We start from the raw sequence: 14,789 nt of genomic DNA on the forward strand, positions 1-14,789 counted from the left end.
TGTCACATCTTGTATTTTATAACTTTTTCTTGCACATACCTGCATGCCACAAGTCTCGACTGTCTTTTTTTTTTTTTTTTAAAGATTTTATTTATTTGAGGGGCACCTGGGTGGCTCAGTCGTTAAGCGTCTACCTTCAGCTCAGGCTGGGATCAAGCCCCGAATCGGGCTCCCTGCTCAGCGGGAAGCCTGCTTCTCCCTCTCCCACTCCCTGTGCTTGGGTTCCCTCTCTCGCTGTCTCTTTCTCTGTCTGTCAAATAAATAAATAAAATCTTTAAAAAAAAAAAAAAGATTTGAGAGAGCGCATGTGCTCACACCGTGTGTAAGCAAGGGGAGGGGCAGTGTGAGAGGGAGAGAGAGAATCCCAAACAGACTCCACCCTCATGCAGGGCCCGACACAGGGCTTGATCTCACAACCCTGAGATTGTGACCTGAGCCGAAGAAATCAAGAGTCAGGTGCTTAACCAACTGAGCCACCCAGGCGCCCCTATCTATGTCTTTAATACATCCCAGTGGTTCTTAATGTGGGGTCTCCAGACCAGCAGCATCAGCACCACTTGGAACATGTTAAAAATGCAGATTCTCTGGCCCACTCCAGACCCACTGAATCAGAAATTGGGATGAGGCTTAGGAACCTGTTTTTTGTTGATAGGCTCAAGCATTTCTCATGCACACCGAAGTAAAAGAACCTATGATTTATCACATTTTGAAAGCCCTCTATCAAATACCAAACTTTGTACTTTATGTTATATATGTTACTATTGAGTTTGTTACAGAAATTTTGTATGATCTATAAAATTTATTTGGGATATGGACTGGCTAGATTGGCCAATTTAAGTTATTCCATTTTAGGAAGGGTGGTGGATAATATAATCAACATAATAGTTTTAAAAAATGAGAGCGTATCACTAGGTGTGATGGAAATCCATTTTAATTTTGAGGATATACTTTTGAATAAATTCAGTCAATTGAAAATTAATGTGATGTTAATGACAATGCTAAGACTGAACATAAGAGGGACTTTGGTGTTTCTTGAAGTGATGATGATGATATTCTTTCGGTCAGTGGCAGCTTGACTGGTTTTTGGGGGTTAACATTCCAGAAGGGAAGCTAATTTTTATTGAATAGTTGCTACATGTCAAGCATCATCAGAAGTGTCTTCACGTACTATCTCAGCCCTCAAACCACTGTGAGATAGATGTACCCCCATTTTACTAATGAAATTGAAACCCAAAGTAAGTAGTACTATTATTGATTTCATAAATTTACTCAGAGAATCTCTAAACTTTTAGAGTCAGAGCTAACAGCTTCTTTACTTCCAACTCTTCTTTCTACAAATGAGGAAGGTGAAAGACTAAGTTATGTGATTGCTACATTTCTAGGTAACTGGGACTAAGACACTCCTAATTTAAGATATGTATAGAGTGCAAAAACTCAAAATATGGAATCCTGAGGTTGCCAGACTCTTCATTCATTAACAAATAATGGGCATGGTTTGCAGTTGGGGCAAACAAATTCTTCAGACAGAATTTTAAATGTTTATCTCAAATCTCCCAAAATGAGAAAAATGTGCAGATACCACAGTCCCCTTATTAACATGACAGTGTAAGTTACAGAATATGAGTTTGACTTTGCCATATCAGCAATTAGGGCAAGATCACATAACATTTTGTATAAATCATCAGAATGCCTTTACTTTCATATTTGTAGACATGGAAAAGTCTAGAATTCCTTCTGTTTAATCAAATCAGAGTCTTTCAATTTGGTTAAATCAAAGTCTTATATTTGGAGTTAATTGGGATAAGCTTTTGAATCCTTGAATCAATTTCTTCAAATGACATGGCTAAACATACATATTCTGATACAGAATACATTCTAATACAGATGTATCACTGTGTGTACCTTTAAATGGTGGTAATAAGAACCACTGCATATATAGATCTGTGATTAAAGTTTCTACAGCCAGAGAGTAGGAAGTGGGAGCGGACAAAGGGACCGGGGACTTGCCATCCTTTAGAAGGTTGGCAGAGTTCTACCTTTGCATTGCAGGTAAGTTGAAAAAAGAGCTGGAATCAGTTTCTTACACCCATGCAAATATCTCCGTTCTTTCACAATATCAGATAAAATGTTTAATTCCCTAGTATATGGGTTCATGCAAGTAAGAGCAAGTAAGAATTGCTCTGCTGCTTGTTATTACATGACTAATGCTTGTTAATTTGTTTTAACTAGGATCTCTGCAGAGCATCAGTTTCGTTCATCACATGCTTCACTATTGGTGAGAGGCCCCATGGCAAGCCTAGCTCCCCAGTAGGCTTTGAAATGTCATCAGTATGACCAGAGGAACCCATCCAAAGGCCCAGAGAGAGGATCTGGAGACTTCATGCAAACAGCTTAACCTCTCAGGTTGGCCAAAACTCTTCAGAAGAGAGGAAGAGGAACTGTCTCCTCTTTAGTGTTTCTCAAATCTCATTATTAATCAGAGTAATTGAGGAGCTTTTAAAAAAATACAACTTCCTAGGCCAACCCTGAAGGTTATACACCAGTAATTTGTTGAGCATACATTTAATGAGCACATACAGCATAAAAAGGTCCTATTCTAGATCCTGCCTACAAATTATTGATTCCTTGGACCCTCACAACAACTCTATATGGTAGGTACTCTGCTTTGACATGAAAGAAATAGAGGCACAGGGAAGTTCTTGCCTGAGTCCATGCATCTAGGGAATGGCAGGGCTAGGATTCAAAGCCAGGCTGTCTGGCTCCAGAAAACACATTTTTTTTTAAAGATTTATTTATTTGAGAGAGCGAGGATGAGAGAGAGAGAGCACACGAGAGGGGGGAGAGTCAGAGGGAGAAGCAGGCTCCTCGCCGAGCAGGGAGCCCGATGCGGGACTCGATCCCGGGACTCCGGGATCATGACCTGAGCCGAAGGCAGTCGCTCAACCAACTGAGCCACCCAGGCGCCCCAGAACACACATTCTTAACACTCTGCTGCCTCTGGGTCACTTGAGAATGTGACCTAGGCAGTATGCTTTCTCCCCGTCCACCTCCAATCTTAGTATAAAAGCATATACCACATAGCAATAAAGCTGTTATTAAAAAAAAAAAAAACAAACATTTCAGTTGTCAGGAGTTAGGGATGGATGGTGGGGAGCAGGGGAGTAGGTGTAACCATAAAGGGATAGCCCAGGGGAGGTCTTTTTGAAAAGTTGCATGACTTGACTGTGGTATCAGTCACATGAATCTACACATGATAAAATGATAACACACACGGGACTGATGTCAGTTGCCTGGTTTATATATTGTATATAGAAACTGTTCATATATATCGTACAATCTATATTGTATATATTGTACAAATGTGTAAGATATCTCCATCGAAGAACCTGGGTGATCAGTACACAGGACTGCTTGCTCTGTACTATTTTTGCAACTTCCTATAAATCTATAATCATTTCAAAATGAAAAGTAAAAAAAAAAAGCATATGCCTCCTTTTGGCAACCCCCAAGTCAATTAGAGGCCCGTCTCCTTAAGATTGGCTCAAAGAGAGATCATTCTTGGAAGACAGACCTTCCGCAAAGGGCAAGAAAAACCCAAAACGTAATGGCCTTGAGCAGAGCATGAATTCAGTGGCGGCGGCGGGTGGAGGCAGCTGAGCAAGGTCACCACCAACAGAGTCACGCACTTCAGTCACTACAAAGAGAGGGCTGAAACCAGTTACTTATGTCTTGCAGTGATTCCCAAATGACTAGTGCCCAGCTGGCTAAACAAGAACCTCTGGGTTGAGCGAAATGAATGCACAGAGTCCCTTTCCCACACTTAGAGACTCTGACTCAGTAGATCAAGGCCAGGGTCCAGCAGTCTGTGTTTTAAAAGCTCCCCAGGTGATGGGTTTGAGAATCTCAGATTAAGGAGCAGGTGATAAAGCAGGATCCCCAGTAACATCTCAGGAGTCAACCACTACAGGGTTTATTTGGGTTGGGATGATTAACCCAAGCCCTTGGTTTTCCTATGGTTGGTGTAGCTCAGAGCTAAGCATTCTCGTCATGTCAGATAACAATATCCAAAGTATATGCCTTTTTCTGAATGCTGTGTATAAACTGTGAACTATTATGATGAATTTTTCTATTGCCTCTTTTCTATTTGGTTATTTACCATGTTTCTTAGGGCAGAAACGTAGTTTACAAACAACACAATTCTGTTCCAAATGCTTTAGGATTGGAAGGCCAGTAGGTACTGCTGCTAAATTAAGAATGGTTTTGGCTACAAGTTGCAAAATAATCAACCAGTAGTAATGTCAACAAGCAGGAGCCTATTTGCCTCACAGTAAAAAGTCCAGAGATAGGTGCTTGCTGGTATTGGTTCTGCAGCTCAAGAGTTGGGGCTGACATCTCCAGATCTCTTGGCCTTTCCTTCAGGGCTCCGACCTGTCTGCATTCAAGACTGGTTGAGGGGAAGGGACAGGACCACTGGCATTCTACTCTTGTCTCACTGGCCAGATGGTATCCCATGGCCACTACTGGTTGCAAAGGAGGCTGGGAAATTAAGTGTTTTGCTTTTATAGTCTCTGCGGCAGAGGCAAGAAAGGAAAATGGAGAGGGATTGGGTGTTGGGAGGGCCAACCTAGAGCATCTGTACAGCTTTCAAATTAAATTTTATCAAGCACTGTTTAATTATAGAAACAGCCGATCAGATGCATAATAATAAGTTGTCAGAAAATACTGATATGAAAATCAGGCATAAAGATCTCCACTGTCAACAATTATACATCGTTGTTTTGGTCTTTCATTCTCTGTTGGAACCAATTCTAGTTTTTGAAGAACTTTGGTTCCTTCAGTCAATTGCCTGTATAGAAGGAAAAAATGGAAAATTTAGTCAGAAATTTTCACATTAGCTTCCATTCCTAAATCCAGTCTTATCCTGTTTAGCTATGGCTATTTCCTATAAATCAGATTATCAGTCATAAATATAAATAGCCCTAGATGTGTCCACTTTGCCATGGTTCCTCCACATCTGTTCTGGGACCCTTTGAATCTGTCATCCTCACTGCTGTCAGAGTGATCCCTTAAAAATGCAACCTAAAAAAAAAAAAATTGCAAGTCTGCTCTCACCTCCCTGCTTAAAATATTTCAGTAATTTCCCATTATCCTTATGATAAAGACCAAAAATCTCCCACCATGGCCTGCCATGGGCTGCCTCCCCGCTGCCCCCCAGTGCTGTCCTAGGGCATGCTCCCCTGGCTCTCTGCCCCAGCTAGACTGACTTCAGTACCTCAGTATCCCATGTTGCTTTCCTGCCACGTCTGTCTGCTGTGCCCTGCCCCCCGCTTCCCCTTCACGTCCCTACCTCCTGGTCTGCCTTCAGATCTCAGCTCAGTCATCACTCCTCGTCACTCCTTGCTTATGTCAAGCTCCCGGCTGTCTTTATAGGAGTTATCGGGGATAATTTGACATTTATTTGTATGCTTCTTTGGTTAATTTCTGATTCTCCCATGAGGACATAGTTCATGCTTTTACTTAGTACTCAATGCCTAACACACTGCCTGGGACATAGTAGGCACCTAATCACATCGCTGAATACGTGAATAAAAGCTCAAAGCCATGCTAGTTTGGATCTCTGTAGATATTCACTGGCCATGAGCTGGAACTCCCTGAGAGGAGCTGTACTTAACGATGGTTCTCTCAACTGCAAGAGAGTAACATGGGCTAGAGAGACAGCCCTAAACGTAGGACTGGTTCCCTTTGCCAGTGTTTGAGTTGAGGCAGTGGCTGAGGGGAAGGTACAATTTCCATTTCATGAACTTTTATATGGACACAGCAGTGCTGACACTGAACATGCTGGAGTCATCTCTTTGTCCGCCTCTCTGGCTGTCGCCGTCAGAAACCATGACGCAGAGCCCAACACAAGGTACATTCTGAGGATGAGGAGCAAGGGATAAACGGACAGATTCACCTCTGACCAAAGAGGATGTAGAGCCTGGTCTCCAGATTGGTTTCACAAATACTGAAGGAGCACCTACTGTGTGCATCTCTCCACTGTGACAGGTGTTAGAGTAGAAGATGCAAGTGTTTACAGAGCGCCAAGGAGGACAAAGAAGCAGTTTGATTCTGGTAATCAGGAGGTTTCTGACTTAAGCCTTGAACGGGATTTTGGCCGAAAGGAACAAGATAAGCGAAGGCCCAGAGGCTGTCCTGGGAGTGTTGGTACTCTGGTCTGGCTGCAGCTCAGCTGCCATGGTGAGTTTCCAAGTCTCCATTTCCAGCCTTTGCGCCCCCTTGAATACCTACTTATGGTATCCCAGAGCTGCCTTCTGCCTCACGTGTAGGTATCCTAATCTGAAACATAACTTGTCCATCCTAAATCCATGATCTTCTCTCCCATATGCTCCTATTTTCTGTCTTGGTGAACGGCATCAATCATCCAACCAGTTTGAAGATCCTAGGAGTTTCTCTAGACCGTCACTACCCAGTATGGTAGCCACTGGCCACAGGTGGGTATTTAAATTTAAAACTTAGTAAATTTAGTTCCTCAGTTGTACCAGTCAGATTTTGAGTGCTCAGTAGCCACATGGGGCTAGCAGCTGTCACACGGGACGGCACAGATTGTAGTACATTTGCATCACTGCAGAAGATTCTGCTACATACCACTGCTTGATACTCTTCCCATGACCTCACCACCACCATCGAAATCGTCTCTAGAGTCTTGTTGAATCCAACCTCTGAGTATCTCTTGAGTCTTTCTGTTTACCCCTCGCTTCTCTGTACTGCCAGTGCCTTGGGCCAGGACTTCATTTATGGTACTATTATTACTATTATCATCGCTTCCAAACTGGACTTGCCAGTCTCATCCCCACTTCTGCTGAAGACCCTGGTCGTGTTGCTCCCAATTAATTCCTCCATGGCTTCCCATCTCCTTTGGGTGGGGGTCCCTGCTTAGCAGCAGTGCACTCAGAGCCCTTTGGGACCTGGGCCTGACCGTCTCCTCCTCTCAACCCTCCTGTCTCTCTCCATTCACCCCTAGGGGGCTAAGCTCTAGCCAGACCAAATGAATTATAGGTAAGAGGCTCTCTTTATTCCTTAGGGCCCCTCTGCAAAGGCTCTTCACTCTTCCTAAAATTTGATTTTACTCATTTTGACTTCAGTCTTCTCTGGCTAACTTCTACTTGAATTTCAATACTCATCTCACCTTCTCATGAAGCTTTCTATGACCACCCCCCCATGTCCCCAACATATACCCCTTCTACCTATGCATGTATGAATGGAGATCTTACAGGCTTGTGTTTTGACATTCTTTCCCTATGAAACCATTGGGCAAGATAGTCTCCCCGAAGGGCATTCCTAGTGTCATCCATCTGAAGGGACAAGTTCATGTACCAGAAACTAGGGCTCAAAAGGAGGGTCTGTCTCTGGACCTTGCTAACCATGTCTGGGATTCCAGAAGCTCAGATAAACCTGGGGACGCTCTGAGATGATAGGAAGAGAAAGCATTAACACCAGAGGCAGCCCTACAGTGGAGGAGGATGATAACCCCTGAAGGAGTTACACCTTGTCAGAGTATCTACTTGCCTGTTATGGTGCTTCTCCCTAGTGTTCTTTAAGGTCTTGTTTACATATTTCAGCCCAGACTCAGCTCTGATTTGGAGATTTAAGGGATCGCTTGAGATCATACTTGGGCTAGAACAATAAAAGAGGTGCAGTGCCCCCCCTAAAACCAGTGTGGTGGTGACAAAGAAATTGAGTGAGCAAAATACCCCTGGAGGAAGGTGAATCACATGGAAAATAACGATCGTCAAAAGGAGACCACATCCTCCACTCCACTGCCATCCTCTAGGGATCTGTGTTTGCTTTTACTAGAGGAGTTGGGGAGTGCTGTGTCCTGTCTCTCCTGTATCCCCAGTGCACTCTTACAGAACTGGCATAGCCTATGTCTCACTTAGAGTTGTTGGTTTTCTAATACACTGTAGACTCCCTAAAGGGCAGAAACTGTGCCTCTTCACTCTTTCCCCAGGACTGAGCACCATGACTGGCATATAGTAGGTGCCTAATAAAATGCTGGTTGAATGAATGAGTCAGGAGGCTAACAGAAGTGAAAGCTGAAACAGATGTGGGGTCAGCAGTAAAGGCCCCGAATGCCACTCTAGACTTTAGGGTATATACATCTGGGGGTGGACATGGTGAAAAAGGAGACATAAAACATTTTAAAGTAGTCACGTGTGCGTTTGAGAAGGAACCTTTTGGAAAGATAGGAAGGATCACCTAATCATGTGGTTAAGATGACAGGAAGATATTTAAATGATCCAAGAAATTGTGAGTTTTATTTGGATTTTAAAATAATTGAAGAATGCGTTTTCAAAATCAGAATACAGTTTATTAGGACCAGGGAAAATAGAAGATAACATCATTTTAGGTTATGCATCTATCAATATAAAATCGTCTTTTGGATGAAAATACACTTTCTGCTTTTTCGGTCTAGAAATATCACTTGCATTACATTGAAGGGATAATTGTGGTTTAAATTAAAACTGCTATGAAATTTCTTCATGGGATGAAGAGTCAGTAATTATCCCTGTGGAATAGCTGGAATAATCTAATACTTATTCAGAAAAATTCTAACACTCTGCATCATTTCAGGGAAGACCAAGTAAGCTTCTACTTATGTTCACTCCACTAATCAAATAGAGACATAAACACTGGAGTGATAAAGAGTATGTCCATCATCCATTTTAGGTCCACATGCCTATAAGCAACTTGCTAATAATATTCTAGTCATTATTACCTGAGGTGTTTCCATATTTTAAATTTTTCAGTTAAAAAAGTTACTTGTAATTTGGATAGTTTTCATACATCTCTTCACAGTGTTCATGGACAGGCACTTAAATGGCTTCAGCTCACTTCTGCATCTAAATATATCTATGTGATTAAGCACTATGGTATTATTCATAGTAAATAAGAATGACAATGTCCTTGAGGCTGAAGATAGAAGGATGGATGGATGGATAGTCAGAACATAATAATGGCTGTACCTTAATGGTTTCTGTGTTTTTTATAGGTAGCAGGCTTCTTATGAAATATTTATTCTAAATGTTTGTATTTGTATTATTTTTGCTTTTAAATTACATCTTCAGTTGCCCATAAACTATGTGGACCACATTTTTTAAAAGATTTTATTTATTTATTTTGGAGAGAAAGAGAGGGCATGAGCAGGGGGAGGAGCAGAGAGAGAGGGACAAGCAGACTCCATGGTGAGTGCGGAGCCTGACTTGGGGCTCAATCCCACAACCCTGAGATCACGACCTGAGCCAAAATCAAGAGTCAGGTGCTTAACCGACTGAGCCACCCAGGTGCCCCAAACTGCATATATATATAGACAAGCTTACAATGTACATACCCAAAAGCCACGTATTTTCTATCTAGATAGGGCGCTGGTTGTAGTGTGATGTAGAATTGTGACCCGTTGCTGTGACGGCCTTTGTTGGCCATCCCAAGAACTCCCCTTTTATTATGAGGAATTGAAAAGTTTTCATCTAGAAAAGACAATACATAGTAGGTCACTGAAATAGTTCCAAATTGTATTCTGTTTCATATTTCACTCAACTGGGCTGTTAAAAAAGATAAGCTAGAAAGTCTTCATTAGAACTATTTTCAACATTTCTCCACCTTCAGTTTATCATTACTGTAGCTAAAACCAAGTCTGCTAAGAAAATTAGTAATGTAAAAGGAAGGACATCGCTGAGGAATAAAGATCAGCATATTTTCTTGTGCCGTGTGGCCGTAGTATTTCATTCAAACTACCAGTGTGGTCACTGAAAATACCCTCTTTGGGAAGGCTTTTGGATCTGACCCCGGCCCTCACAGCACCTTCTGCAGCCCTCTGGGGTGTCTTTGTGACCTGCGCTGCTGTTGATACAACTTTTCTTCTCTACTGTGTGCAGGCGGTCTCCGTATAGCTTTGCTCCTAAGGCCTCCTGGCACGTTAGCTGGCACAGATGTGGCCTTAAATGTTGGCGATGAAAAGAAAGGAAGTCATGCTTATTTTTAGTAGTCTTTAAATAAAGTTTGATCTCAAACCTTATATAGATTGACCAAGATTTTGTGGAAAGTGATTTTCTTTTAATTTTTTTTTTTTTTTTAGTGTAAGGTTAGCAAGTAAAGAGAATTGTATGGTGGTGAATTAGGCCACTCTTTTCAGGAAGTGCCGTTTCTAGCATAAAGTAAGATTTACCTCCAAACTCAGAAACACAGAGGAAGTGGTGGAAGAGGAATTCACTAAAAGTTTTCATTCAATAACCTTATAAAATTCTGGGAATATTTGAGAGGTATGAGCATTAACTGTCAAGATTTCCTGAAGCTGCAGTTGCTAAGTATTCAACGTTTCAAAGCTAAACCAACTAAGCAATGAAGCCGTATCCGTAGTAGTTACTTTTAGCTTTTAAATTGCAACTGAGTAAAAACCTCTGAAATCTTGTGAGGTGCATATAAAGCACTTTTGTACAAATGAGCCTATATAATTACATTGATGCTCTGTATTCATTTCAAGGGAATTAAGAAATAATCCATTACTTTTACAGAAAATTACATGGCACAGAAATCTGCCCAAGGTAAAGATTCAGAGTTTTAACAAAACAGTATTTGTCATTGCTCTCAGATATATGATAAATTTTTTTCTTAAATTCTGTAAGCAATAAGAAGAAAATTTATAGGGTTGTAACATTTTTTTACCCAAAGTTCTATGATTATGGGAGAAATTTTAAGGCTTAATTAACTGGACATTGGGGAGGTATGTGCTGTGGTGAGCACTGTGTATTGTGTAAGACTGATGAATCACAGACCTGTACCCCTGAAACAAATAATACATTGTATGTTAATTAAAAAAAAAAAAAGCTTAACTTTTAAAGTTAACATGTAGGTATAGGGAGCCCTTGACTTACAAATTTAAAGTGTGTTTACCTCAAAAGTGTGAAAATTAAGTAACTATGTTAACAATTGTTTTAACAGAATGTTGCTGTGGAACTTAAGGACCTGAGGCTAGTGTGTTCTGAGGGTTAAGTGCAGAGCTTAAGACTTTTCAGTTATATAAAAAATGTAAGTTTAATGTGCTCACATAATTTTTTGAGGACAGGGAAAAACAACCCTTCTCCCCCCCACTTTGTCTGAGTGGGATAATTAACTATTCTAGATTATTTTCACTCTCTTAGCAGCTGTGAATGGAAAGGAAAAATTTCAGCAACCTACAAAAAAATGTTTTGAAGTAGGAAGAACAAAAAACGTCTTTTTTATTGCCAGGCAAAAATAGAAAAATTTAAAATTTGAGTGCTGGCTAAACCTGCAAAATTAGTAATAATTTTATTTTTAGGTCATGTTAACTGAGGCATGGAAGGAAGTTTAAAAGCTATGGTAAGATCTCAGGACCCTCTCATTACATTGTCTATGACTCAGGAATTCCCGCCTCTACCACTTACCATAAGATATGGAATCGAGTTACTGCTCTGTGGTCAAAACTGGCATCATTTGTAACATACAACATGAAGGGTAACATGTAACTATTTGAAATAGAAATCAGACTTTATGTGCTGAAGAAAATCGGTTTCTGAATCTGTTTAAAATAAAGCTCATTGATGCTTACAAAGGAAGCAACTACCACAAGTCTGGGAAGACTGCCATGCATTCTCTCTGGTAAAAGTATAATTAGACAGGGGCGCCTGAGTGGCTCAGTTGGTTAAGCAACTGCCTTCAGCTCAGGTCATGATCCTCGAGTCCCAGGATCGAGTCCCAGGATCGAGTCCCCATTGGTGTTCCCTGCTCAGCGGGGAGTCTGCTTCTCCCTCTGACCCTCCCCCTCTCATGCTCTCTCTCTCTCTCTCATTCTCTCTCAAATAAATATTTTTTTAGAAAAGTATAATCAGACAGGTTAGGACATTTCCATGTAATTTGCTGAAGGCAATCATACCAAGTAAAAATCTGACCCGAATCCTGCAGTATCAGTTTTGTAAACCAACTGTTCTATTTTTACCATCATATTTGATAACAGCTATTCACTATTTATTATTATATAAAAGTACATGAAAGTGTGCTACTTAGCATGTTTTAATTGTTGCTTTAATGAAGCATTTGTAAGTAAACATGTTGATTGTGTGTGTGACATTAGGAAGGAATAGCCAGTATTCATGAACACTTGCAGGGATAAACACTTAGGGTGTATTTATAACATTGAACACTAGTGACAAGAGGACTCCAGCTATAGAGAACATGAATGAATTTCATAGGCAGTGCATGAACAAAAGAAGCAAGGCACACAAAGAATGCCTACAGTGTAATTCCACTTACTTAAAATTCAAAAACGGGCAAAATTTAACTGTATTGTTTAGGGATACACACATGGGTGGTTAAACTATCAAGGAAAGCAAGGAAAAAAGGCAGGCTAGTGGTTACCTCTGAGGGAGGTGGAGTATTGTTGATGATGGATAAATAGGGTGTTTCTGGCATGCTGGCAATTTTTCTTTCTTGACAAGGATGGTAATACGGGGATTTGCTTTATAATTATGTTTTAACTGTGCATATGCACTTTCCATATATAAGTCTCACAATTTTTTAAAAAATAGCCCATAAATGGCTACCCAGACCATACTATTTTCAGTTACTCAGTACTGACAGTACATCAGGCTCTGTGTCTTTTATTAATGAACACTTTCATTTATTTTTTTTAAAGATTTTGAGAGACAGAGTGAGCACGAGCAGGGGGAGGGGCAGAGGGAGGAGGGGCAGAGGGAGAAGCAGGCTTCCCGCCGAGCAGGGAGCCCGATGTGGGGCTCCATCCCAGGACCCCGGGATCATGACCTGAGCCGAAGGCAGAGGCTTAACCGACTGAGCCACCCAGGCACCCCGAACACTTTCATTTAAAGGCAAGGAGATCTAAGAATTAGACAAATGGATGTTAAGTGCTGCGTCTGTGAATTAGGGCACAAGCTGATATTAACAAACTGGCCTACTTAACGTAACAAGGATAATACAGTATTTTAAAATGTTTTTCTTTTTCTTTTTGTATAAATGATATTTTCTTTAGTCAGCCCAAACCACCTAATTGCCAATCCTTGGCCAGTGAGAAGGATTAGGGATATTATACAAGGAGAAAAAAAAGGGTTAATAGTTTCTAACATTCAGAATAGGATTTGGGAAGACTGTTTAAAAAGTTGTGGTGCAAAACAGACTTTCTTCAAGTTAAAAAAATGATTAACCAATTTATAAAATAATCATCTAATTGAATAATTTATTACATTCTTTTAAATTCACTGTGCTCAGCTTAATAAAAATGAGTTTTGTGGTTGTAGTCATTTTTAGCAAGCCCCGGGTTTCAATCCTGCCGCTCATGGTAATAGGGTTCAATGAGAGAGATGTGGAGGAGGAGGGACGGGCTGGCCGCTGTGTGCATATCCCCCAGGGGCTGAAAGAGGGAAGGGAAACCCATGCTTCTCTGTTCTGAGCAGTTACTCATCTCTCCTTGGGGGCATCTCTCCTTTTCATTTGATGGGTTATTGAGTTTCTAATTCTGCACCTGCAGATATCCTGAGTAATGGAGGCTTCCCTAAACACACTGGGCCTCCGCCTGGCACCAGAGGACAGCCGCCTCCATCTGGAGACTAAATCTCCGTAACAGTGTAAGGATAGGAGTGAGGGACCATCAGCAGAGGCACAGGGTTGTGCAGGGGGCAGGCAAGGGGAGGAGCTAAGAGATGTGTCTCCTGCTGGACAGAAGGGCCAAGTTGTCTGAGACTGTGCCTCCAAATAGGAGTCCGGGTGATCTGACAGCAGCCGTGGGGTGGACCGATAGGGTGGATTCTCATCAGGGATTAAGCCTGTCAGGAAAGCATCCAGGAACATCCCTTCCCCATCTGCAATGTTTTATTTTAAGACCCAACTCAAAAGCTACTCTGGGCCACCGCCCCCAACTCTCCCAGGCAGCTGGTGGTTCTTTTCCCACAGTGCTCAGTGCTTCCTCTGTAACGGCCATTGGCACTGTGCCTGGAGCTAATCTGTTTCAGTATCTGTCTGCACCAAACCTAAAATCTTTGAGGCTGGAAGCTTGGTCATATCATCTTTGTTTCCTAAGGTCCTAGCACCATGTAGGCACCTAACTAAGAGTTGAATGTTTTATTAATGAATAAATAAATAAATGGGGTCACTCGCCCAGCTTCATTTGATAAAGCGGGCTCCACATGCACTTAGAAGGAAATTGGCTTTTCCTTTTCCCTTCACTTTGGTATTGGTTCAATATTACTTTAAAAAAAAAAACAAAAACCTTTTCATTGTATTAAAATTTAGACACAAAAGCCATAGAAAACTAATGTATAGTTGTATTTATTATTAGTTATTATAAGGGAAACACCCTTTTCATCCCCACTCAGTCCAGCTTAAGTGCCTTGTCTGGTTCAAAAGTAACTACTCCCCTGACTTTTAAATGCTCTCATGCTTAATGTTTCCTTATACGGTTGGCCCTTGAACAGCACTAGCTCTGATCTGCAGGCTCCACTCACATGGGGATGTTTTTCAATGCGGTACAGAACTGTAAATGTATTTTCTCTTCCTTATGATTTTCTTTTTTTTTTTTTAAAGATTTTATTTATTTATTTGAGAGAGAGAGAATGAGAGAGAGCACATGAGAGGGGGGAGGGTCAGAGGGAGAAGCAGACTCCCTGCTGAGCAGGGAGCCCGATGCGGGACTCGATCCAGGGACTCCAGGATCATGACCTGAGCCGAAGGCAGTCGCTTAACCAACTGAGCCACCCAGGCGCCCC

At 41.4% G+C, this 14,789-nt stretch overlaps 1 protein-coding gene and 1 long non-coding RNA gene across 7 annotated transcripts in view; one reads left to right on the forward strand and one right to left on the reverse strand.

The window, feature by feature from the left end:
• The window catches only part of LOC115939549 (uncharacterized), a 28,057-nt gene that overhangs the window by 2,890 nt on the left and 10,378 nt on the right, over positions 1-14,789 (forward strand). The window contains exons 2-5 of one of the 2 annotated variants that reach the window (XR_014147890.1): positions 2,230-2,403; positions 6,046-6,237; positions 6,430-6,491; positions 10,996-11,030. This is a non-coding gene — a long non-coding RNA (uncharacterized LOC115939549). Of the gene's footprint in view, positions 1-2,229; positions 2,404-6,045; positions 6,238-6,429; positions 6,492-10,995; positions 11,031-14,789 lie in introns of those variants that run through there. The other variant, XR_004074342.2, reaches the window with a different exon arrangement.
• PPIL6 (peptidylprolyl isomerase like 6) overlaps positions 2,774-14,789 on the reverse strand; it is a 33,096-nt gene continuing 21,080 nt past the window's right edge. For 4 of the 5 annotated variants that reach the window (XM_081828788.1, XM_031023906.2, XM_006729465.3 and 1 more), the window contains 2 exons: positions 9,389-9,524; positions 2,774-4,846 (listed from right to left, as the gene is read on the reverse strand). In XM_081828788.1, the coding sequence (XP_081684914.1) occupies positions 4,735-4,846; positions 9,389-9,524 (248 nt within the window). In that variant the 3' untranslated portion in view covers positions 2,774-4,734. Of the gene's footprint in view, positions 4,847-9,345; positions 9,525-14,789 lie in introns of those variants that run through there. The other variant, XM_081828789.1, reaches the window with a different exon arrangement.

This window comes from Leptonychotes weddellii, chromosome 8, assembly GCF_054177405.1.
Source record: "Leptonychotes weddellii isolate Sample4059 chromosome 8, ASM5417740v2, whole genome shotgun sequence".
Classification (NCBI taxonomy): Eukaryota; Metazoa; Chordata; class Mammalia; order Carnivora; family Phocidae; genus Leptonychotes; species Leptonychotes weddellii.